General features: G+C 43.7%; 1 protein-coding gene across 1 annotated transcript in view; it reads right to left on the reverse strand.

Moving 5' to 3' along the window:
* LOC111978702 (PDZ domain-containing protein 8-like) overlaps positions 1-24,378 on the reverse strand; it is a 65,233-nt gene extending 40,855 nt beyond the window's left edge. The window contains exon 1 of the mRNA XM_024008913.3: positions 23,125-24,378. Within this exon, the coding sequence (XP_023864681.1) occupies positions 23,125-24,005 (881 nt within the window). The 5' untranslated portion in view covers positions 24,006-24,378. The remainder of the gene's footprint in view (positions 1-23,124) is intronic.
* Between the last annotated feature and the right edge of the window lie 2,159 nt (positions 24,379-26,537).

The raw sequence follows: 26,537 nt of genomic DNA on the forward strand, positions 1-26,537 counted from the left end.
ATAGAAAAAAAGTATAACTCATTCTAGTTCTGTGAGCCTAACTCATCTCCAAAAGTCAAAGCAGGGAAACTTAAATCTCTATCAGCATGTTAAATGTGCAACCAGAGGGAAAGAAAATTCTAGACCACCTTTACTCCACACACAGAGACGCGAACAAAGCTCTCCCTCACCTTCCATTTGGCAAATCTGACCATAATTGTATCCTCCTGATTCCTGCTTACAAGCAAAAATTAAAGCAGGAAGCACCAGTGACTCGGTCTATAAAAAAGTGGTCAGATGAACGAGATGCAAAGCTACAGGACTGTTTTGCTAGCACAAACTGGAATATATGTTTTGGGATTCTTCCGATGGCATTGAAGAGTACACCATATCAGTCACTGGCTTTATCAATAAGTGCAACGATGGACGTCATTCCCACAGTGACTGTACGTACATACCCCAAACAGAAGCCATGGATTATAGGCAACATTCACACTGAGCTAGAGAGTAGAGCTGCCGCTTTCAAGGAGCGGGATTCTAACCCGGAAGCTTATAGGAAATCCTGCTATGCCCTCCGACGAACCACAAAACAGGCAAAGCATCAATAAAGGACTAAGATCGAATCATATGATACCGGCTCCGACGCTCGTTGGATGTGGCAGGGCTCGCAAACTATTACATACTACAAAAGGAAGCACAGCCGAGAGCTGCCCAGTGACACGATCCTACCAGACGAACTAAATAACTTCTATGCTAGCATCGAGGCAAGTAACACTGAAACTTACATGAGAGCATCAGCTGTTCCGGACGACTGTGTGATCACGCTCTCCGCAGCCGATGTGAGTACGCTCTTCGCAGCCAATGTGAGTAAGACCTTTAAACAGGTTAACATTAACAAGGGCATTGGGCCAGACGGATTACCAGGACGTGTACTCCGAGCATGCGCTGACCAACTGGCAAGTGTCTTCACTGACATTTTCAACCTCTCCCTTGCAGAGTCTGTAATACCAACATGTTTCAAACAGACCACCATAGTCCCTGTGCCTAAGAACACTAAGGTAACCTGCCTAAATGACTACCGACCCGTAGCACTCACGTCTGTAGCCATGAAATGCTTTGAAAGTCTGGTCATGGCTCACAACACCATCATTAGCCCAGAAACCCTAGACCCACTCCAAATTTGCAAACCGCACCAACAGATCCACAGGTGATGCAATCTCTATTGCACTCCACACTGCCCTTTCCAAACTGGACAAAAGGAACATTTATGTGAGAATGCTGTTCATTGACTACAGCTCAGCGTTCAACACCATAGTGCCCTTAAAGCTCATCACTAAGCTAAGGACCCTGGGACTAAACACCTCCCTCTGCAACTGAATCCTGGACTTCTTGACAGGCCACCCCCAGGTGGAAAGGGTAGGTAACAATATCTGCCACGCTGATCCTCAACATGGGGGCCCCTCAGGGGTGCGTGCTCAGTCCCCTCCTGCACTCCCTGTTCACTCATGACAGCACGGCCAGGCACGACTCCAACACAATCATTAAGTTTGATGATGACACAACAGTGGTTGGCCTGATCACCAACAACAATGACACCTGACCGTGTGGTGCAAGACCAACAACCTCTCCCTCAACGTGATCAAGACAAAAGGAGATGTCTACTTTTAAACTCGGACAAAACAGAGATGCTTGTTCTAGGTCCCAAGAAACACAGAGATCTTCTGTTGAATCTGACAATTTATCTTGATGGTTGTACAGTCGTCTCAAATAAAACTGAAGGACCTCGGCGTTACTCTGGACCCTGATCTCTCTTTTAACCAACATATCAAAATCAGAAACTTTGTTCAGAAATTATGCAGAAAAATGTATCCATGCTTTTGTCACTTCTAGATTTGCAATGCTCTACTTTCCACCTACCCGGATAAAGCACTAAATAAACTTCAGTTAGTGCGAAACATGGCTGCTAAAATCTTGGCTAGAACCCAAAAAAAGTATTATACTACTCCAGTGCTAGCCTCTCTACACTGGCTTCCTGTTAAGGCTAGGGCTGATTCCAAGGTTTACTGCTAACCTACAAAGCATTACATGGGCTTGCTCCTACCCATCTTTCCGATTTGGTCCTGCCGTACATACCTACACATACGCTACGGTAGCAAGACATAGGCCTCCTAATTGTCCCTAGAATTTCTAAGCAAACAGCTGGAGGCAGGGCTTTCTCCTATAGAGCTCCATTTTTATGGAATGGTTTGCCTATCGATGTGAGAGACACAGACTCAGTCTCGACCTTTAAGTCTTTATTGGAGACTCATCTCTTCAGTAGGTCCTATGATTGAGTGTAGTCTGGCCCAGGAGTGTGAAGGAGAACGGAAAGGCACTGGAGCAATGAACCACCCTTACGGTCTCTGCCTGGCCGGTTCCCCTCTCTCCACTCGGATTCTCTGCCTCTAACCCTATTACAGGGGCTGCTACTCTCTGCTACTGCACAGCAGGCAGTACCGGCGTGCCAATTCTAGGTCCAAGAGACTTCTAAACAGCTTCTAACCCCAAGCCATAAGACTGGCTGCTAAACAGTCTTTTTGGGGTGGGGGGGGGGGGGTAGTTTTCTTAAAACTGCATTGTTGGTTAAGGACTTGTAAGTAAGCATTTCACTGTAAGGTAAACACCTGTGGTATTCGGCGCATGTGACAAATAGCATTTGATTTGTTTTGAAATTGACAGCTAACACTGATCTTTTATCTAGCATTTTCCTAATTCAATATCTTAAAATCCCATTTACCCTCTATGTTGACATTATGGCTGACCCCATTTAGTTGACTGGTCGATTGTTTGGTCGATAAATATTTTTTTCGTTGAGCAGTGGCAAATAAAGTGCCTTCGGAAAGTAATTAGACCCTTTGACTGTTTTGTTACGTTACAGCCATTTTGTAACGTTACAGCCTTATTCTAAAATGGATTCAATCAAAACAATTCCATAGTAATCTACACACAATATCCCACAATGACAAAGCAAAAACTATTTTTTTGAAATGTATTAAAAATATAAATATCTTATTTACGATTTGTCGATATAAGGTCCCAAAGTTGACAGTGCATGTCAGAGCAAAAACCAAGCCTCGAGGTCGAAGGAATTGTCCGTAGAGCTCCGAGACAGGATTGTGTCGAGGCACAGATCTGGGGAAGGGTACCAAAACATTTCTGCAGCACTGAAGGTCCCCAAGAACACACTGGCCTCCAAGTTAGGAACCACCAAGACTCTTCCTAGAGCTGGCTGCCCAGCCTTACTGCACAATTGGGGGAGAAGGGCCTTGGTCATGGAGGTGACCAATAACCCGGTGGTCACTGAAAGAGCTCTAGAATTCCTGTGGAGATGGTTGTCCTTCTGGAAGGTTCTTCCATATCTGCAGCACTCAGCCAGAAGAAGCCACTCCTCAGGAAAAGGCACGACAGCCCGTGTGGAGTTTGCCAAAAGGCACGTAAAGACTCAGACCATGAGAAACAAGATTCTCTGGTCGGATGAAACTAAGATTGAACTCTTTGGCCTGAATGTCAAGCGTCACGTCTGGAGGATTTTTTTTTACCTTCGTTGAACTAGAAAAGTCAGTTAAGAACAAATTCTTACTTACAATGACGGCCTACACCAGCCAAACCGTGACAACGCTGGGCCCATTGTGCGCCGCCCTATGGGACTACCAATCACGGCCGGTTGTGATACAGCCTGGATTCAAACCAGGGTGTCTGTAGTGACGCCTCTAGCACCGAGATGCAGTGCCTTCAACCGCTGCGCCACTTGGGAGCCCAAACCTGGTACCATCCCTACGGTGAAGCATGGTTGTGGCAGCATCATGCTGTGGGAATGTTTTTCAACGGCAGGGACATGTATATGTTTGAGTGGCCCAGCCAGAGCCCGGACTTGAACCCCATCGAACATCTCTGGAGAGACCTGAAAACAGCTGTGCAGTGACGCTCCCCATCCAACCTGACAGAGCTTGAGAGGATCTGCAGAGTAGAATGGCCGAAACTCCCCAACTACAGGTGTGCCAAGCTTGTAGCGTCATACCCAAGAAGACTCGAGGCTGTAATCGCTGCCGAAGGTGCTTCAACAAAGTACTGAGTAAAGGGTCTGAATACTTACGTAAATGTGATATTTCCTTTTTTTAAATGTAGAGGAACCTGTTTTTACTTTGTCATTATGGGCTATTGTGTGGAGATTGATGAGAAAAAAATAACAATTTAAATCAATTTTAGAATAAGGCTGTAACCTAGGCACTGAATATAAAAAGATTCTGGCACATGAGACACCCATCTGATTCACTCCTGTTTGAGTGGACTAATCCATTGCGGAGGATTGTTAATTCCCATTTACAAAGTTTGTTTGGTTACAGTAATTTCTGTTATGCATTTAATATTATTATAAAAATTATTACTATTACAGTCTTACCGTTGTCATTGTAGGAGTGGACACGTTCTTTGCAGAGAGCACACCCTAGGCTACACTTGTGAGAAAAAAAAGTTTTGGTTCATTCCATTTCCGAGTTTTTGTTTGGAGAACTCCTGTCAATCTTGACTTAGGACACACACCTGATTACGCATATAGAAGTAGGACGAGGCTACCAAGCCTGCACGCAAGTGTAGGTCTATAAGTGTGCCCATTTGGTGATCTAATACTATTTCCTGATTGTCTTAACTCACCGACAAAGTCTGTTTTTACATCCATTAAGAATTACAACAGTTCCTCAATTTAGCCTATTTGAAAAATCTTTCCAGTTCTCTTCCTTTCGATAACCACTCAGCATGAAAGGAGGAAAAAATGTAATGCTCTGATCCGGTGGAAACGTCATAAAATACACTACATGACCAAATAAGTATGTGGACACTTGCTCGTCAAACATTGTATTCTAAAATCATGGGCATTAATATGGAGTTTCTGCTATAATAGCCTCCACTCTTCTGGGAAGGAATTCCATTAGATGTTGGAACATTGCTGCTGGGATTGCTTCCATTCAGCCACAAGAGCATTAGTGAGGTCGGCCACTGATGTTGGGCTATTAGGCCTGGCTCGCAGTCAGCGTTCCAATTCATCCCAAAGGTGTTCGATGGGGTTGAGGTTAGAGCTCTGTTCAGGCCAGTTAAGTTAAGTTCTTCCACTCCGATCTCGGCAAACCATTTCTGTATGGACCTCGCTTTGTTCCGGTACCGCTTGCCGTGCGGTAGCAGAGAAAACATTCTATAACTTGGGTGACTGGAGTCTCTGACAATTTTATGGGCTTTCCTCTGACGCGCCTATTATATAGGTCCTGGATGGCAGGAAGCTTGGCCCCAGTGAAGTATTGGGCCGTTCGCACTACCCTCTGTAGCGCCTTACGGCCAGATGCCGAGCAGTTGCCATACCTGGCGATGATGCAACCAGTAAAGATGCTCTTGATGGTGCAGCTGTGGAACTTTGAGGATCTGGGGACCCATGCCAAATCTTTTCAGTCTCCTGAGGGGGAAAACGCATTGTCGTGCCCTCTTCACAACTGTCTTGGTATGTTTGGACCATGATAATTCGTTGGTGACATGAAAAACAAGGAACTTGAAACTCTCGACCCGCTCCACTACAGCCCCGTCAATGTTAAATGGGGGCCTGTTTGGCCCTCCTTTTCCTGTAGTCCACGATCAGCTCCTTAGTCTTGCTCACACCGAGGGAGAGGTTGTTGTCCTGGCACCACACTGCCAGGTCTCTGACCTCCTCCCTATAGGCCGTCTCATTGCTGTTGGTGATCAGGCCTACCACTTTTGTGTCGTCAGCAAACTTAAAGTACACACCCCTGAGGGGCCCCAGTGTTAAGGATCAGCATGGCAGACGTGTTGTTGCCTACTCTTACCACTTGGGGGCAGCCCGTCAGGAAGTCCAGGATTCAGTTGCAGAGGGAGGTGTTTAGTCCCAGAGTCCTTAGCTTCATGATGAGCTTTGTGGGCACTATGGTGTTGAACGCTGAGCTGTAGTAAATGAACAGCATTCTCACATAGGTGTTCCTTTTGTCCAGGTGAGAAAGGGCAGTGTGGAGTGCGATTGAGATCGCGTCATCTGTGGATCTGTTGGAGCGGTATGCGAATTGGAGTGGATCTAGGGTGTCCGGGAGGATGCTGTTTATGTGTGCCATGACCAGCCTTTCAAAGCACTTCATGGCTGCCGACGTGAGTGCCACGAGGTGGTAATCATTTAGGCAGGTTACCTTCGCTTCATTAGGCACAGGGACTATGGTGGTCTGCTTGAAACATGTAGGTATTACAGACTCGGTCAGGGAGAGTTTGAAAATGTCAGTGAAGACACTTGCCAGTTGGTCAGCGCATGCTCGGAGTACACGTCCTGGTAATCCGTCTGGCCCAGCGGCTTCGTGAATGTTGACCTGTTTAAAGGTCTTGCTCACATCGGCTACCGAGAGCGTTATCACAAAGTCATCCAGAACAGCTAGTGCTCTCGTACATGCTTCAGTTTTTCTTGCCTCGAAGTGAGCATAAAAAGGCATTTAGCTTGTCTGGTAGGCTCGCTTGTCTGGTAGGCTCGCGTCACTGGGCAGCTCGCGTCTGGGTTTCCCTTTGTAGTCCGTAATAGTTTTCAAGCCCTGCCACATCTGACGAGTGTCAGAGCTGGTGTTGTAGGATTCAATCTTAATCCTGTATTGATGCTTTGCCTGTTTGATGGTTCGTCGGAGGGCATAGCAGGATTTTTTATTAGCGTCCGGATTAGTCTCCTGCTCCTTGAAAACGGAGGCTCTACCCTTTAGCTCGATGCGGACGTTGCCTGTAATCCATGGCTTCTGGTTGGGATATGTACGTACAATCACTGTGGGGACGACGTCATCGATGCACTTATTGAGAAGTCGATGACTGAGGGGGTGTATTCCTCAATGCCATCGGATGAATCCCGGAACATATTCCAGTCTGTGCTAGCAAGAGAGTCATGTAGTGTAGCATCCGCGTCATCTGACCACTTCCGTATTGAGCGAGTCACTGGTACTTCCTGCTTTAGTTTTTGCTTGTAAGCAGGAATCAGGAGGATAGAATTATGGTCAGATTTGCCAAATGGAGGGTGGGGGAGAGCTTTGATTGCATCTCTGTGTGTGGAGTAAAGGTGGTCTAGAATTTTTTTTCCCCTGGTTGCAAATGTGACATGCTTGTAAAAATTTGGGAAAACTGATTTAAGTTTGCCTGCATTAAAGTCCTCGGCCACTAGGAGTGCCACTTCTTTTACCACAAAGTTGAAGCACAGAATAGTCTAGAATGTCATTGTATGCTGTAGCATTAAGATTTCCCTTCACTGGAACTAAGGGGCCTAACCCGAAACATGAAAAACAGCCCCAGACCATTATTTCTCCTCCACCAAACTTTACAGTTGGCACTATGCATTCGGCAGGTAGCGTTTTCCTGGCATCCACCAAACCCAAATTCATCCGTCAGACTGCCAGATGGTGAAGCGTGATTCATCACTCCAGAGAATTCGTGTCCCCTGCTCCAATGGCGGCGAGCGTTGCACCAGTCCAGCCGACGCTTGGCATTGCGCATGTTGATCTTAAGCTTGTGTGTGGCTGCTCGGCCATGGAAACCCATTTCATGAAACTCCAGATGCAGTTTGGACCGAGGACAGACGCTTGTTACGCGCTACAGCACACGGCGGTGCCGTTCTGTGAATTTGTGTGGCCTACCACTTTGCGGCTGAGCCTTTGTTCCTCCCAGACGTTTCCACTTCACAATAACAGCATTTACAGTTGACAGAGGCAGCTCTAGCAGGGCAGAAATTTGACTGACTTGTTGGAAATGTGGCATCCTATGCTGGTGCCACGTTGAAAGTCACTGAGCTCTTCATTAAGGCCATTCTACTGCCTACGTTTGTCTATGGAGATTGCATGGCTGTGTGCTCAATTTTATACACCTGTCAGCAACAGGTGAGGCTGAAATAGCCGAATCCACTAATTTGAAGGGGTGTCCACATACTTTTGTATATATAGTGTAGGTCTACCAGATTTTCTTGCGCAAAATAGCCTACAGCTGTGTGTCTGTCCCGAGCTCACTTGCTCCGGAAACTCTGAGGGTCCAGAATATTTTATACAATGTTGCAAGTTTCCTAGCACGAGCTTCGGGCCGGACCAAGTTAATACAATAGTTGACACAATATTTAAAAGTTTCATGAGTAGCCAATGTGAATTACAAGATATTTATCAGGATATTTTCTACCTTCAACGTTTTTATTTGTTGGCTTTATAGGCTATTTTTATATGGCAATAGATGTTACTTTTAGATTTGAATCATTTTCATTTAGATATAATTTTGATTAACCACATGACATTGATTTTGAGATAAGACATTATTATAAAGGAATAAATTAACTTGCATGCAGATCAGTAGAAATGGTATGATAAATTGGCACTCCAACTGGAAAAGGTTGCCGAACGCTGGTGTAGCTTATTACCGGCAACTTCAGGAGGATAATGGCAGAATCTGCGAAGGCCAGCAGCAGAGGGCAGCGGGAGGAGAAGGGCCGGGAACAGGTTTTTCTTCTTCTAGTTAGGCTATATTGATCTGTGTCTTCATTTTAAGCGCAGTGCTTAAAGCATCAGACAAGCTCAGTAGCCTACATACAGTGTATTTAATCAAAACATAGGGCTTGCCTATAACATGAAAAAATACACGTTTTAAAATTTCAACCAATCGATTCGTCAGAAGAACAGACGACTCTTATTGTATTTTTTTACTCGGATACAGCCATAGTTGACATACCGTGCTCCCACCCATCTAGGACATCTACTCGAAACAGTGCCTGAGGAAGGCATGCAGCCTCATCAAGGACCCCACACACGAGCTGTTCTCTCCCTTACTGTCAGGCAGATGCTATCGGAGCATGAGGTCTGATACCAATAGGCTCAGATACAGCATCTATCTACAATCCATTAGAGTGCTGAACACTTGAACTGGACTGACCACCTGCTGATTCTCCAAACCTTAGCACACATGCACACACCCACACAGACAGATACACCACAACTGCTGCTACCAGAATCTTAATATTTTGCTCAATTTATACACTTGCCCCCCCCATCCCCAATACATGTGTAAATATTAGACTAGACTATAAATTGTACCTTCCTGTATTATACTTATGCTAAAAAAACATATTCTAATGCAATTAACTTTATGGTCGTATTCTTATCTTGTATTATTTCTTATTGTTGTTGCATTGTCGATAAGGAACCTGCAAGTAAGCATTTTGTTGGACAATCTATACCATGCGTTTCCCGTACATACAGCAGTAAAAAACTAACTACACTGAACAAAAGTTACAGTTAATATAAGGAAATTTGTCAATTCAAATAAATAAATAAGGCCCTAAATCAATGGATTTCACATGACTGGGAATACAGATATGCATCTGTTGGTCACAGATTCTTTTTAAAAGTAAGGTAGGGGCGTGGCTCATTAAACCAGTCAGTATCTGGTGTGACCACCATTTGCCTCATACAGAGCAACATCTCCTTCGCATAGAGTTGATCAGGTTGTTGATTGTGGCCTGTGGAATGTTGACCCACTCCTCTTTAAATGGTTGTGTGAAGTTGATGGATATTGGCGGGAACTGGAAAACAATGTCATACGTCGATCCAGAGCATCCCAAACATGCTCAATGGGTGACATGTAGGCCATGGAAGAACAAGGACATTTTCAGCTTCCAGGAATTGTGTACAGATCCTTCTGACATGGGGATGTGCATTATCATGTTGAAACATGAGGTGATGGCGGCGGATGAATGGCACAGCAATGGGCCTCAGGATCTCGTCACGGTATCTCTGTGCATTCAAATTGCCATTGATAAAATGCAATGGTTTTTGATGTCCGTAGCTTATGCCATAACCCCACCACGGGGCACTCTGTTAACATGGTCATCAGCAAGTCACTCACCCAAACAATGCCATACATCCTGCCTGGTACAGTTGAAACCAGAATTCCTCCATGAAGCGCACACTTCTCCAGCGTGCCAATGTCCATCAAAGGTGAGAATTTTCCCACTCTAGTCGGTTACGACACCAAACTGAAGTCAGGTCAACACCCTGGTGAGGATGACAAGCACACAGATGAGTTTCCCTGAGAAGGTTTCTGACAGTTTATGCAGATATTCTGTTGTGCAAACCCACAGTTTCATCAGCTGCACCTGGTCTCAGACGATACTGCAGGTGAAGAAGCCGGATGTGGAGACCCTAGGCTGGCGTAGTTACACTTGGTCTGCGGTTGTGAGGCCGGTTGGCCGTACTGCCAAATTCTCAAAAATTGTTAGAGGCGGCTTATGGTAGAGAAACTAACATTGAATTATCTGGCAACAGCTCTGATGGACATTCCTGCAGTCAGCATGCCAATTGCACGCTCCATCAAAACATGTGTGGCATTGTGTTGAGTGACAACTGCATATTTTAGAGTGGCCTTTTACTGTCCCCAGCACAAGGTGCACCTGTGTAATGATCATGCTGTTTAATCAGCTTCTTGATATGCCACACATGTCAGGTGGGTGGATTATCTTGGCAATGGCGAAATATTCACTAACAGGGATGTAAACAAATTTGTTCCCCAAATTGAGAGAAATATGCTTTTTGTGCGTATGACAAATTTCAGGCATCTTTTATTTCAGCTCATGAAACATGGGACCAACACTTTACATGGTGCGTTTATATTTTTGTTCAGTGTTTATCAACATTTTAATCTAAACGTTCCCCAGTGGGCAAAACCTGGACCCTAAACAGCTTCTACCCCCAAGCCATATGACTTCTAAACAAGACTGCTAAATAGCTAATCAAATAGCTACCCGGACTACCTACATTGATCCTTTTTTGCACACACACTGGACTCTACCCACACACACGCACTACATACACCCACACACAACATTCACACACATGCATACTGACACCACACACACCATACACTGCTGCTACTGTCTATTATCTATCCTGTTACCTAGTCACTTTAACCCACCTATATGTACATAGCTACCTCAATTACCTCGTACCCCTGCACATCAACTCGGTAGTGGTACTCCCTGTATATAGCCAGGTTATTTTGACTATTTATTGCTATTTGTTAGTCATTGTGTATTTATTCCTTGTGTCACTATTTCTACTTTTGGTAACACCTTATTTGGATAGTCCATCTGTAGAGCATGGACTATCTACAGATGGACCATCTACTAACCCTTACTCTAAACCTAAGCCTACTCTTAGCAAGCAGTTGCTTATCAACAGATAGTATGACCATCTGTAGAGCATCTACAGATAGAAAATCTGGACTATCAAAATAAAGTGTGACCCTATATTTAGGTCACACAAAATAAAGTGTGACCCTATAAGTATTTATCTTATCTTTAACTCTGCATTGTTGGATAAGGACCCATAAGTAAGCATTTCACTGTTAGTCTACACCCGTTGTTGTTTACGGAGCACGTGATGAATCAAATTGGAACTGCCTTGGTTGCCCAATAAAGATCTGCAAAACTCAGTTTAATCGTCCTGGTGTGATGAGTGAGGATTAAAGTCTATTTTGGGAGGACTGGATAAAATGCAGCCAGACAGATGTTTCAGGCAATAATCCTAAAATGACTGTATGAGGGATGCTAGGTGAGAGGGAATGATAAGCAGAGGTGACCAGTAAAATGCAACAATCTGATGGAATAGCCAAACACATTGGGAGTCTCTTAAATAATGTATGAAAACTACATTACTGAGCAAAGCAGACTGAAAATCCTTACTCTACCTAGGAACATTTTTTGTAAAGGTATCAGTCTCAAAATGAGAAGAAGCATATGTCTGGAAAACATGCCGATGGCCCATGTGGTGAAAATAACAGCAATTATTTATGTTATGAAAATGGATTCAACACCACCTGTGTAACACCCCCACTGCTCAATGCCCTAACAGGATCAGGGAGCACATGTGTGTCATCATAAACTTGTAGTGTGTGTGTGTGCTAAAGAGAGTAGCATAGCATTTTCTACTACTTCAATCAAAATAGAACTGAAATCACATGCATGCTCCTTAAATTATTACTGTACTCTGAGACAAATGTACTTTTTCCTGTTGTCGCCTTCCCTCAGCTACGAGGAAATTATAGTACCCATTGTTATGCCCGGTGCCCTAGCAACAGTGAAATCATAAGATGTTAGATAGAAATCTTGAAAACATTGAGCTGAAACAGATTGCGCAGATCCATATTTAACAGACAGTGAGTTATCCTATCACTTTAGAAAGTAAAGAAAACTGGTCAGGCATCTTGTAAAAAAAGAACATATCCACATTTCGAGCAAAAGGAATCGATGATGTTATTCATTATCAGGATGTCACGAACAACATCCATTGCAGTGGGCTTCGTGTGTAGAACTACAGAGCTCCTTTTCAACACATTAGCAAACAAAGCATTTAAAAGCATTATTGATTAGAACCCTAACCTTGGGCTAGCACAATTACCGTATAACTGATGAAGACCGTAATGAAAATAAAATAACTGACATAACTATTTAGAATTTTTGTTTTACGATTTTTTGGTGCAATGAGCAGCTGACTGAAGACGGGACGGCCGGGCATTCGTGCAGTTTTGTCAGTTTCTGAGGTAATATGGACTCTTAACAACGTGATGAAACTTTGTTGGTCCTTGCTACAACAAGCAAGGTGTTGGCTTAAGGTTAGCAGTGTGGTTATGGTTTAGGGTTAGGTTTTAAATCACATTTTAACTAGAGAAATTGTAGAAATGGGCAGGGTTCAGCCATCATTTTGGACTTTGTGGCTATGGAAGCTAATGATGACCAGCGGGGTTTGAGCAAAGGATTTGTCGGTTGCCTAGGCAACACCCCCCACATTGCAGCTGCAACACACATTGCACATACAGTCAGGAGCGGAGGAGAGGAGAAAACATACATTAGTGTCATCCAAAATCCCATGACAGTCACAGCCCTACCCTGACCACATGTCCCGGATTGTGCAGGAAAGTCCTGCATTTTGTCCCACAACCAAACAATTGTGTCCCACATTTTATCAAAAAATTAACAGCACTAATTTACAAAAAAAGGTCAATTTATCACGTATTTCACTCAGACTTCCTCTTCATTCGAGGAAAATACACATTCCAACCTGTACTTTTGCAGTCACGTTGCGCTTATGACGAGATATATCATAAGGATGTGGTACTGGTGATGTTAAACACTTCTCCAATCATTGTTGGGATCTGATATTATGCACAGCGCAAGATGAGACATTGGTTGAGATATGACATTGGCCTGTCACATTTGTCAAATCCTTTCGGGCTGAATTCCATCTAAATTTGGAGAAAATTGGACAGTTAAGTACTTACAAAAAGCGTGCTTTTAACAAAGAGCTACCAAAGTATGTAAATCGCCGTATTAGACTGAAGCATAAAAGGTAATTATCAAAATAGTGGGGTTTGCTCATTCAACATATTTGCTTCTACTTCACTCAATCCCGTTTTAAGTCTCACTTCTTACCTGTTTTACATTCCCTGAAACCAACCAGAAAATGTTTTTGGGCCACATATTCCAAATTTTCAGAAAACAGCTATACATGTGGTCTCTCGTTTTCTGCATCACCAAATTTGGCATGAGGCAAGAGTAGGCTAGGTGCGCTTTAGTTAAAGGGGATGTGTGTGTGTTGGGGGGTGCTGGCCCAAAGAAATTATTCATGTAGGCTACACTGTCCCACAAAATCCTGTTCTCCCTCATTTGGGTATTTTAAATGTGGTCACCCCACGCTGAGCACCAGTCACTAACACACACTTATACAAGATTTTGTTCTATTGACAGAGGTTGGACATAAGGGGAGATTGGTGGGAGAGGGCATGGCCATTTTTCCTGTATGAAGTACAAAATGGTGGCTCTCTGGTTAGAGGCTGTAGTAGTACTTCTAGCTTCATTGTTTTATAAACCTCTTTTCTCCCTCTCTGAGATCCAATAGAACAGCTAAATAACAATGACAGCGCAATCAATGAAGTGTCTGAAGTCCCAGGTTATCCAGAGTGGAGCAGAGGAGAAGAGGGTCCATTAAAAGTGGCTACCTACATGTAAAACTGTGCTGTGTCCAGCTGTGTCCCTCCCCCAGCATGTAGAGTCAAAGAGCTCAAAGAGAGAGCGATAGAGGTTAGACGTTAAAGTGAAGGAATAACAGATGTCTGGAGAGCAATTATGAAACAAACAACCCAGCTGACAGTGGATAAGTGAGAGATGGGGGTTGTTTGATGCCGTAATGGCCCCAACGCCATGAGGCTTCACCCATTACTGATGGTCCAGGACATCTCAAACTAAAATAATTTCTGAATTTCACACATGACATACAAGTCATATTGTAGAGTCAATCCGACAACCAACCAAAGTCATGACAATTAAAAAGGAATGACGCACGGTAAGCCCAAGCTTACAAAAAAATTATGCCAATCTGGTCTGTCCTGTCCACTCCCAGATAAGGATGGGAACAGGGTGAATGGCTTAGTGCATTTTACTCTGATCTGATCCACCAAGTGATTGGCCCCTTACCTGGCAGAACAGGTCAATGTAAAGAGTCAGGGTGGCCATTTTATTAATTGTTCAGCAGTCTTATGTCTTGGGGGTAGAAGCTGTTAATGAGCCTTTTGGTCCTAGACCGGTCAGGATGCTCTCGATGGTGCAGTTGTAGAGATTTTTGAGGATCTGGGGACCCATGCCCTCTTTACAACTGTCTTGGTGTGTTAAGACCATGATTGTTTGTTGGTGATGTGGACACCAAGGAACTTAAAACTCTCGACCTGCTCAAATTCAGCCCCGTCGATGTTAATCGGCCCTCCTTTTCCTTTAGTCCACGATCAACTCCTTTGTGTTGCTCACATTGAGGGAGAAGTTCTTGTCTCTGACCTCCTTCCTATAGGCTGGCTCGTCGTTGTCGGTGATCAGGCCTACCACTGTGTGTCGTCAGCAAACTTAATGATGGTGTTGAAGTCATGCTTGGCCACGCAGTCGTGGGTGAACAGGGAGTAGAGTAGGGGTGCATGCTTAGTCCCCTGAGGGGGCCCAGTGTTGAGGATCAGTGTGGCAGTGTTGTTGCCTACCTTTACCACCTGGGGACAGCCCATCAGGAAATCCAGGATCCAGTTGCAGAGGGAGGTGTTTAGCGCCAGGGTCCTTAGCTTAGTGATGCGCTATGTACTATGGTGTTGAGCACTGAACTGTAGTCAATGAACAGCATTCTCAGAAAGGTGTTCCTTTTGTCCAGATGGGAAAAGGCAGTGTGGAGTGAGATTGCATCATCTGTGGATCAGTTGGGGCGGTATGCGAATTGGAGTAGGTCTAGGGTTTCCGGCATGATGGTGTTGATGTGAGCCATGACCAGCCTTTCAAAGCACTTCATGGCTAGTGACATGAGTGCTATGGGCGGTAATCACTTAGGCAGGTTACCTTCGCTTTCTTGGGCACAGGGACTATGGTGGTCTGTTTGAAAGATGTAGGTATTACAGGAGAGTTTGAAAATGTCAGTGAAGACACTTGCCAGTTGGTCTGCGCATGCTTTGAGTACAAATCCTGGTAAACCGTCTGGCCCAGAGTTCTGCCATCTGTGACATTCAGCAAATCCTAAATGTCCACTGCTCTGTCCTCAAAGGCTGTTTTATATTACATCACCTCAGAACCCTAGCTTGCTCAGTCAGTCCTTATCATGGGCACCTCAGACACATGCACCCTTTTAGGCAACTCCTCCAGATTGGTGCATTTAGTCTACAATTAACAGTTAGCTCCCACACATGAGCCGAACCAGATCTTTCACAAGAAGTGGCTATACCATGCCAAAATATGTCTGTGGCCACACAGAGGAACATTAAAAGTTACATTTAGTTGTTGTTCTCACAAAACAACCAAACCATTGTTTGCCTGCTCTGCAGCCCACACAGTACATGGTGGATATAAGGAAAGTCTGACAAAATGAACGGACACAAGCCAGCGTTTCATTGATTTTCAAGTGAAACAATGTGCCTACTCACATTCTCTGGCATTTAAACAGCAATAATTACCTGATTAATCTCACCTAATTAGTTAAGTGTAATCTAAATCAATGAGAAAAGCTGGTTTTGTAGGGACTATTTGCTACATTAGTGTTAAAAATGTTGATATCAAATAAAACATGTAAAAATCAACAGCCAGGGGCCTCCCAAGTGGCACAGTAGTCTAAGGCACTGCATCGCAGTGCTTGAGGCGTCACTACAGACCCCGGTTTGTTCCCAGGCTGTGTCACAATTGACCCAGCATCATCCAGGTTAAGGGAGGGTTTGACCGGCTAGGATTTCCTTGTCCCATCGCGCTCTAGCGACTCGTTGCGGGCCGGGCGCCTGCAAGCTGACTTCGGTCACCAGCTGGCCAGTGTTTCCTCCAACACATTGGTGCAGCTGGCTTCCGGGTTAAGTGAGCAGTGTGTCAAGAAGCAGTGCGGCTTGGCAGGGTTGTGTTTCGGCGGACGCATGACTCTCAACCTTAGCCTCTCCCGAGTCCGTAGGGGAGTTGCAGTGATGGGACAAGAATGTAATTACCAATTGGATATCACAGAATTGGTGAGAAAAAGGGCAAAAATATATACACTGCTCAAAAAAATAAAGGGAACACTTAAACAACACAATGTAACTCCAAGTCAATCACACTTCTGTGAAATCAAACTGTCCACTTAGGAAGCAACACTGATTGACAATACATTTCAATGCTGTTGTGCAAATGGAATAGACAAAAAGGTGAAAATATAGGCAATTAGCAAGACACCCCCAATAAAGGAGTGGTTCTGCAGGTGGTGACCACAGACCACTTCTCAGTTCCTATGCTTCTGGCTGATGTTTTGGTCACTTTTGAATGCTGGCGGTGCTTTCACTCTAGTGGTAGCATGAGACGGAGTCTACACCCACACAAGTGGCTCAGGTAGTGCAGCTCATCCAGGATGGCACATCAATGCGAGCTGTGGCAAGAAGGTTTGCTGTGTCTGTCAGCGTAGTGTCCAGAGCATGGAGGCGCTACCAGGAGACAGGCCAGTACATCAGGAACGTGGAGGAGGCCGTAGGAGGGCAACAACCCAGCAGCAGGACGCTACCTCCGCTTTGTGCAAGGAGCAGGAGGAGCACTGCCAGAGCCCTGCAAAATGACCTCCAGCAGGCCACAAATGTGCATGTGTCTGCTCAAACGGTCAGAAACAGACTCCATGAGGGTGTATGAGGGCCCGACGTCCACAGGTGGGGGTTGTGCTTACAGCCCAACACCGTGCAGGACATTTGGCATTTGCCAGAGAACACCAAAATTGGCAAATTCGCCACTGGCGCCCTGTGCTCTTCACAGATGAAGCAGGTTCACACTGAGCACGTGACAGACGTGACAGAGTCTGGAGACGCCGTGGAGACCGTTCTGCTGCCTGCAACATCTCCAGCATGACCGGTTTGCGGCGGGTCAGTCATGGTGTGGGGTGGCATTTCTTTGTGGGGCCGCACAGCCCTCCATGTGCTCGCCAGAGGTAGCCTGATGCCATTAGGTACGAGATGAGATCCTCAGACCCCTTGTGAGACCATATGCTGGTGCGGTTGGCCCTGGGTTCCTCCTAATGCAAGACAATGCTAGACCTCATGTGGCTGGAGTGTGTCAGCAGTTCCTGCAAGAGGAAGCATTGATGCTATTGACTGCCCGCCCGTTCCCAGACCTGAATCCAATTGAGCACATCTGGGAAATCATGTCTCGCTCCATCACCAACGCCGTTGCACCACAGACTGTCCAGGAGTTGCGGGATGCTTTAGTCCAGGTCTGGGAGGAGATCCCTCAGGAGACCATCCGCCACCTCATCAGGAGCATGCCCACGTTGTAGGGAGGTCATACAGGCACGTGGAGGCCACACACACTACTGAGCCTCATTTTGACTTGTTTTAAGGACATTACATCAAAGTTGGATCAGCCTGTAGTGTGGTTTTCCACTTTAATTTGAGTGTGACTCCAAATCCAGACCTCCATGGGTTGATAAATTTGATTTCCATTGATAATTTGTGTGATTTTGTTGTCAGCACATTCAACTATGTAAAGAAAACAGTATTTAATAAGAATATTTAATTCATTCAGATCTAGGATGTGTTATTTTAGTGTTCCCTTTATTTTTTTGAGCAGTGTATATTTAAAAACATTTTTAAAGCAACAGCCAGGTAGAACAATCACAACTACGCATTCAGAAAAAGGGCAATTCCACAGTAACACAGTGATGCAGAGACTCCAAATTTTTACTTTAAAATGTATGCCAAACAAAAACCAATGATTGCAAAATTAAGCAAACCATACAACTCCATGCACAAGGCTGACTTAACAATATCCACTGAATTTGAATTTTTTTTAAAACATTTCCTTGAAGATAGTGCTGAGCGATTACTGCTTTTTGAGGTTGGTTCAGTTTTGGTTCGATTATTATTTTTTAATTATCAGGCTTTTCGACTTCAATCATTTGAGTTGAATGCTGTAACACAGAACAAAACCATTAATATAATTCCCATGATGGTAGTGACTGCCCATTACTGCTTATCACTTATTAGCCATTTATTCACATTACTTTACTAAAATTATTTCAGTTGTGTATATTACATGCGTTTTATTTGATGACTATTATTTTATTCCAAGTCATCATCTCATCTCTATAGAGCTGCCTATGCTTTCTGACAAAAAGTATATTTTGTAGTTCTTCAAAGTAAATAAGGCATACCTTTCTGAATGCTGAATACCAACGATGAATCACTTCAAATCATGTCTTTTCAGGTAGAGATATCTCGCAAAGCAACAGCTGCTCTCTATATTTATTTAACTAGGCAAGTCGGCTAAGAACAAATTCTTATTTACAATGACGGCCTACCCCGGCCAAACCCTAACCAGGATGACGCTGGGCCAATTGTGCGCTGCCCTATATCCCCTCACGATCGTGCATTCTTCTGCCTCTTTTGTAGCAGGCATAAAAGAAGCACAGACCAGACAAGAAGAAGTGAAATGGATCATGGTCATTGTTAGGGCTGGGCGATATGGCCAAAATCTCATATCCCGATACAGGTCATTTCATATCCCGATAATGATACATATCACGATATAGCACATTTTCTGTAAATTCAATTAATAAATAGTTTATGTAAAATGACCACATGTAAAGGTCTATTTCTTATTACATTTTGAATTATACTCAACAAATAAAAGGTACTTACTTATATTTGATTATTTCTCCTTTTATTTAGAACCTTTGTGCAATTTTTCAGTTAAGCATGTAACAAAATAAAATATGTATAAAATCTAAAAAGAAATAAGTAAATAGAAAACACTTCAACTATAGTTGCAAATAAAATAAATACAGTGGGGCAAAAAAGTATTTAGTCAGCCACCAATTGTGCAAGTTCTCCCACTTAAAAAGATGAGGCCTGTAAAAAAAAAAATTAAGTGGGAGAACTTGCACAATTGGTGGCTGACTAAATACTTTTTTGCCCCACTGTATAGGCCTAAAATATATATATTTTTGGTGGCTTGCCTGTTATTTTGGCATTAATTACGTGTCACATATCAATTTGCATTTGGTACCTTGGGTCGACTGTTAGCACCAACTCAAGAAACTCCCGTTTCTCGACCATGTAAATTGGGGCCATGTCTCTGCAGATGTAAGTTGTAACGGCAGCTGTTCTCTCCTTCCGTCTTCGTGATTCTTTGCCATATGGTGTGCCGCGGGCAAAAACCTCTTGCAACGTCTGAGTCAGGGGTTTGTTTTGAGCACTCGACTGTACTTGTTTGGGTCTCATCCGTAGACTCTCTCCATACTGTTTCACATGATTCTTGCGTAGGTGGTAAAAGAGGTTAGTCGTGTTTGAGCTTGTTGTCGGGACTCTGGCCTGCGGCATATTTAGCAGAGGACGGTTTTCAGGTCTGTGTCAGACTTTTCATACCCAAACCTAGGGCTGGGCAATAAATCGAGGTAAATACTTCCCTCAATATCGATATTAAAAAAATGATTAATTTTCGATAATGTCGATATAGAATAATTAGGTACAGCAGTCCATTTCACCTCTGACGCAGCAGGAATGTGCGGAGAAGTGACAATATGCACGTGGAGAGGTATACGCTCACTAAAAACCACTTAACACCTCAAGTGATGGAGTAGCCACTATTAACCACGAAAAATGAGTGATGTAAGCGAAAACAGTGGCAGTGATAGCCATGGAGAAGGAGCAGCTTCCAACGAAGAAATTGATAAAAAGGGATAAACTGTTTCAGTAATTTGGAAGTGGTTTGGCTTTTTGAAGTCCGACAAAGAGCAGACTAATGTTCGGTGCAAATTGTGCTGTAGACAGGTGGCTACGAAGTCTGGTAATACGACAAACCTTTTTCAACATCTGAAGCAAAATCACTCTTTGGAACATGCAGGAAGTTTGAGTTTGCGCCACGGTATTGATAAACGCCCCTCAAGTACCAGCCAATCTAGGGATGTTTTCCCGAAGCAGTCAACACTGACAGTGTTGACAGCGTTATGCCCTACGAGCAAACATTGAAAAGACAAAAGCATCACAAATACTATTATGCATTGCTATTATCAGCTGCCTTGTCAGCTCGGGGGTTCGATCTAGCAACCTTTCGGTTACTGGCCCAACGCTCTGCCTAGTGGTTTGTTTAGGCATTAGGCATTCTTGAGTCTGAAGCAGATATGCACCTTTTAAACATTATTTGATTAATATCGTGATAATTATCGTTATCGAATGAAAAAAATATATAGATACCGTGATAATTTATTTGCCATATCGCCCAGCCCTACCCAAACCACGTCCATGCCACCGAAGTAGCCCCTCTTTTAGGTACGAGCTCCGTGTCTCCGTGCTCTGTGTCATGTTCACTCTCCTCCATGTTTGTTTGTGTTGCAAATTTCAAGAACACAAAGCATCGTCCAATTGACGAAAAATATTGGCGTAAAAAGTGTGATTTACGACAACGGAATAAACGATAGAAAAACGTCTATCTTTTCATATTATGCTCTATTGTTACACGATATATATATATATATCTATATCTCGTCATAAACGCCCAGCCCTAGTCATTGTAGTTAATTACCATGTTTTATGTGCTAAACTATGTAGAATATTGGCCTGTTAACTACAACATCAAACAGTTCAGACAGGACCTGATTTATCTCTAGAGAAACTGTGCAATGTGCACATTGAGCTCACAGAAAGAAAAAAAACAAAGCGGAATTCAAATAATAAACAATGTTGGTCAACTAATTGTTTAAAAGAATTACAAAAAATAACCGAAATTTCAGGTAATCGCTCAGCACTACTTGAAGAACAGTGCAGATGCAAAGTTTCTCTGATTTTTCACTTTAAAATGTATGTCAAACAAAAATTAATTATTGCAAATTTCAACAAACCATACAAAATTTTTACAAAAACACATTTACTTGCAGAACAGTGCAGATGCAAAGACTGGTAACAGAATGACGGTTTATGCTGTTGGTACTGTCATTCTGTTACCGAACTGTGCATCCCTCTGTTAGCGTGGATTTGCCCAAAAGAAAACTCACACGCAAAGACTACATCTTGAAATAAATCATATTAGGCTAATAGCAAACTAAAAAAGTGATTTTGGCTTGCTACATTCTAGTGAATCTCCAACGCACCTGCAAACAACCTACCCAGGATGTGAAGTGCATTTCACTTCAAAGGGTAGAACAGGCAACAAGATAGAATAGCAGTATTCCAGCAAAAAGCTAACAATCCAAGCAAATGAATGATACAGGAATAATGTTAATCACGCTGTACAGGAGACTGAATGTATAGAGGTTTTACATTCCAATGCGGCTATCGCTGCAGTTCCAGCACACCAGTGTGACCCTTCCAAACATAACACATGAGCCAGCTGCATGGGTCAGTGTGCCATGTAATTGGGGCCACCAATTCTGAGCCCAGAAAGTGCTGTCACAGCATTTATGATGAGCTGACAGAGCCACTAGAAGCATTTAGAAGAAGCTCAACCATAGCAACTTATAGGTGATAGGCTAAGCCCTACCTTTTCAGCATAATTCAATCGATTAGTTTCCCGCAACTTGAAAAGGCCTCGATTTATTCTACATTAAGGCCTAGTCACGTTGAAAAGGTAACACTTAACATTAAATTGCTCTTATACCTGAGAAGTTACTGTAGTAGTACAGTGTAACAACACTACGGTAACATAATAGCCTAATTTAGTAAGGCAGTATATCATCAGTTAAACTTACATTTAGGCTATGTGACATACGTTTATAGAAAATCAGAAAAGTTCCAGGCCTAGCTTAGTCTAAAAAAAAAAATGTTTGTTTACTTATGAGAGTGCACCCAAATACAAGAGTGAAGGGGAACACTTCCAGTAAATAATATCTACAAAAGGGTGCATGAAAAAAAAGTGACAGAATAAATAAATTGGAGGAGGTGAAAAGATGCTGCACATGTATTCATGTTTCTAACAGGGAAATACTAGAAAGCTTTTGTCTTTCAGTTTCACACAAGTGTTGGCTAAATGTTTAACTGTCACTATTTCACACCAGGTTGTGATTGTTTAAAAACATTCTGAATGTAGTGACAGGAGGGCACTCCTCTGTCTAAAAAGGATGAACCCTATCCTTTCATAGGTCTGCAACCATGATGTCCCTCAATGGCTTTCTTTGCAACAGGTGCCGTCCCATGTCTCAAGACCTTAAACTAACACACTGTGTGCATACTGACAGTGGGTATGCCCTGGCTGACAGTTGAAAAAACATCAAGACAGCATGTTTTGTTGTCATTAAACCTTTCAATAATATGGTGGCCAGTTTTTAACCTAAATTTTTTTCTAAAAGGTTGCAGTAGGCTAAAAGGCCTAAGCAGAGCCTTAAATGTAGCTAAATAGAAGGCTCTGGGCCTATGTATTATCACCAACTTGGAGCCCAAATATGCATCTTACCGATCTTGGTAACTATACAAATAGAAGTGAGGCTGTTGAGGGCCACTTTCCATAGTCCTTAGGTTAGCTTGAAATATTGATACACATTTTTGACCATCTCTCAGCAGGCCTACTGACTTGCATAGACCTAAACAAATATAAAATTGTAGTTTCTGAGCAAGTTTTACCTGATTTTGTAATTTGGCAAGGTGTGTTTCTTCTTGATAACTCTTTTCAACTGGTTGACAATGATTGAGGTAAGCTGAGGCAAGGGCCTTCCCTCGAACTGTGACTTCACCTCAAAGTCTATCAATGGGTCCTCAAGGAACGTGAAGGACCAGTGCGTAAAAGGCACACGGGTGAACTGCAGCTTCAGTCTTCCAACCACACGCGTCATCTTTACGAACAGGTAGGCTGACTTCCCAAAAACAAGGTCTACATCAATTGCTAAATGGAATCCCCCATTATATTCAAGGTCCACGTCGAAATTTAGTTCCTCGGGCATGCCGTCTTCATTTAAACGCACTGGATTAATAAGTTTGGCCGTTTTAAAAACGGGCAAAGAATTACCCAGGGAGATATCCCTGAGACTGAGTCCCTCCAACAGCCGACCAGCTGTCTTGGTTTGTAATAGCTCCTCGAACTCCACCTTGATCTTTTTGGTCAGCCAGTGCCTAACGACAGGAGTGTCGCGGAGTTCTCTGAATAGGAACAAAAAGATAGCGTTTAGAAAATTGCACGTCTCCGGTTTGGAGGTGTGGAGTGGCTCGCTTTGACAATGCGGTGGCGGTTGTTGTTTAGGGCTACTGCTTGTGACAGCTGCTTCCTGTTGCCTGGGAGAGATGGCCTCTTGCTGTTTGGATGCAGCAGATGCTGCGATGTCTTGTTGTTGACCTGATTCGGCATGTTGGTTATTGAAGTAATCCTTCAAGGCGGGATCAGGCACTGCTTTGACATATTGCACTGTCCCGGTTTTTGGCTCGGGGCTTCTCCAGTAAAGCAGTAAGAACTGTAATACCAACGTAATGAGTGCGCCAGATAATGCGGAAATTACTATCAAGTAAATCATTTCGAGCAGTTGCCTCTTCCCGTTTCCGCGTTATAAAACAATCATATTCCGACGTTTAGCCGTAATAACAAAGCAAGTTCCACCTGGTTGCACACAAACCTGCCATATTTGCTGCCTTTTTCTTGGGGTTCAAGCTCTTCAGCTGATTGGGCGAACGTATTACGTGGTTGTGCGTAATGACGGATTTACAAAAGTGTACACTACCATACCAAAGATTATGGATATTATGCCGCCTTCATGTGCTAGTCGGAACTAACCTCAAATTTTGGTTAAACGTGGCACTTGTATGACTACAACTAGTTAGCAAATCTGAAATGTCAGAGTTTGACAAGCATTTGAACGCGGCAATACTTGTCTCTCCGCCCTAACACAAAGCCGCACGGAGCTCCCCCCTTTTCCTCTCTTTGGATTGGTGGATACATCTCATTATTTGACTTGTTAACGTCAACCACCTGTATTAAATATCTGCTACGCTACTAGCCTTATGTCATGAATATGTATAGCCATCTCCGACAACTCCGATATAAAATGTTTTTTTCAAAGTTGCCGGGATATCACGTTTCCTACTTATCAGTGCACTCGTTACAATCTAAGCATGACAAAATTTATATTCGATCAAATAAACCTCATGAATAAATCAACTAAACAACGTCGCCTGCTGGAGAAGACCGATTTCTGGCAAAGTTCTGCCTCTCGCTTTGACCTGATTTGACCTCATATAAAAATAAAAAAACATATATTTTTTTTAACAACAACCAGACACCTAAAGCTAGGTTTACCAGCAAACGTTAGCACATGACTGGAGTTGGTTAGCTAGTTAGCCTGGCACTTGCTAACTTATGCACCAAGCCTCGCGTATGTAACTTGTTAGCAAATGTGTAACATCAACAACTGTAAATTATTTTACTAGCTACCTATGTTACAATTTCAATCTCACAAAATTATAGGCATGACGCAAGATAAGATTACAAACTATTGTATATCCACCAAGCTTGCTAGCTAAATTTACTAGCAAACATTGGAGAGAAACAATAATACAACAATTTACTATTGTAAATCTAAAACTGAAGCTGGTTTTACTATAAAATAATATTTGCCAAAGCATGCCTGATAGACATGGCTGTAGGTAGATAGCTACTGTCTGCCTACCTACCTAGCAGGTTTTACTTCATTTCAAACTCAAGTTTGTACTATGCTATAAACTATCTCCAGACAGCACCACTGAATAATTTTCTACTTTGTAACCACCGAAGTCCAGTCTTGGCCATGACAGGCAGTGATTAGCCAATCTGGGACATTTTGCCCCACCCCAGAGGCTATAATACGCACTGCCTTGCCAGAGAGTCTCACTCTTGCTTTATTCAGCCACCGCTGTTTATCGAAGCCACCATTCTTATCATCTGAAAATTCATCTTTACTTTTTTCATCCTACGCCTTCGACCGAGCGACAAAGACATATTTTTTTTTACATTTTAGATTCCTTTGACATCTGTCCGTTTAGAAGCCTGAGTCAGCTAGCTTTCTAGCCACTGCTAACGGTCCTTCTAGCTAGCGCGTCACGCTTGCAGGAGACAACATTCTGAGGTAATTATTTTATAATTGCCATCCCAATCACACTCAAACAGTGTTCTTAAGCTTTGAGTGAGGGTATCAGATGGATTCCTTCAGATTTCTGTTTTTTAACTGTTTATTTCTCCTCAGGCCGAGGTGTCGTCACCTGCCAGGATAAAACAGTGCGTCGAGTTCATGTCGGGGAGGGACTATCACGGAGAGTGCGCCCAATGCCTCAGACCACGTAGAGGTGGATATTACGGACCCCTTCTTCTGTATCCACTACTCCGGGCTTCCTCTGCCTTCCCTCCGCCATCGAGTGGACCTGGTCTATCTCTCCACCACCCAGCTCCTCCTGTATAGCTCCGCGGGAACTTACGGAAGAGCGGGCAAGGTGCAGCTCTCCAATACTGGACAGAGCCTCTGCCTCCACCTCTGCCCTTCCCCAACCTGCTGGTTCTTTCGAGGACGCAGAACACCGGGAGCTGATAGACTTCCATGCCAGCCAGTAGGATGCCTATGGAAATCCTGGCTCAGATGATGGGGCTAAGAGTGAGGGTGACAGAGGAGGACAAGGAGGAGATGCCGGCTGCCCCTCCGATCTCTGACAAGGCAAGGACCCTTACCACAAGGAGTGGTAGGGGTCCCCCACCCCCCCAGACTTCTCTACAGAAGAATGTGCTGCTGAATGCTTCTGTCACGGTATCTGGGCTCTTCGAGCCTATTGTGGAGATCATCACACACAAGTTTGAGCAGCAACAGACACTAAGCAACAGACACTAAGCATCCGCCACGAGCTTCATGGCCTTAGAGAAAAATTCCATGAGCCCAAGGCCAAACATAAGGGTGGGACAGTTAGGTTTCACCGAGACACACGGTTTAATTCCAGACATGCAGCAGCCTCTGCCTGTGACTCGCCTACACAGTCTAAATCAAAATTGTTAAAATGCACAGCAGCCTCTGCCTGTAGCCCAGTTAGAT

This window comes from Salvelinus sp. IW2-2015, linkage group LG18 (genome assembly GCF_002910315.2).
Source record: "Salvelinus sp. IW2-2015 linkage group LG18, ASM291031v2, whole genome shotgun sequence".
Taxonomy (NCBI): domain Eukaryota; kingdom Metazoa; phylum Chordata; class Actinopteri; order Salmoniformes; family Salmonidae; genus Salvelinus; species Salvelinus sp. IW2-2015.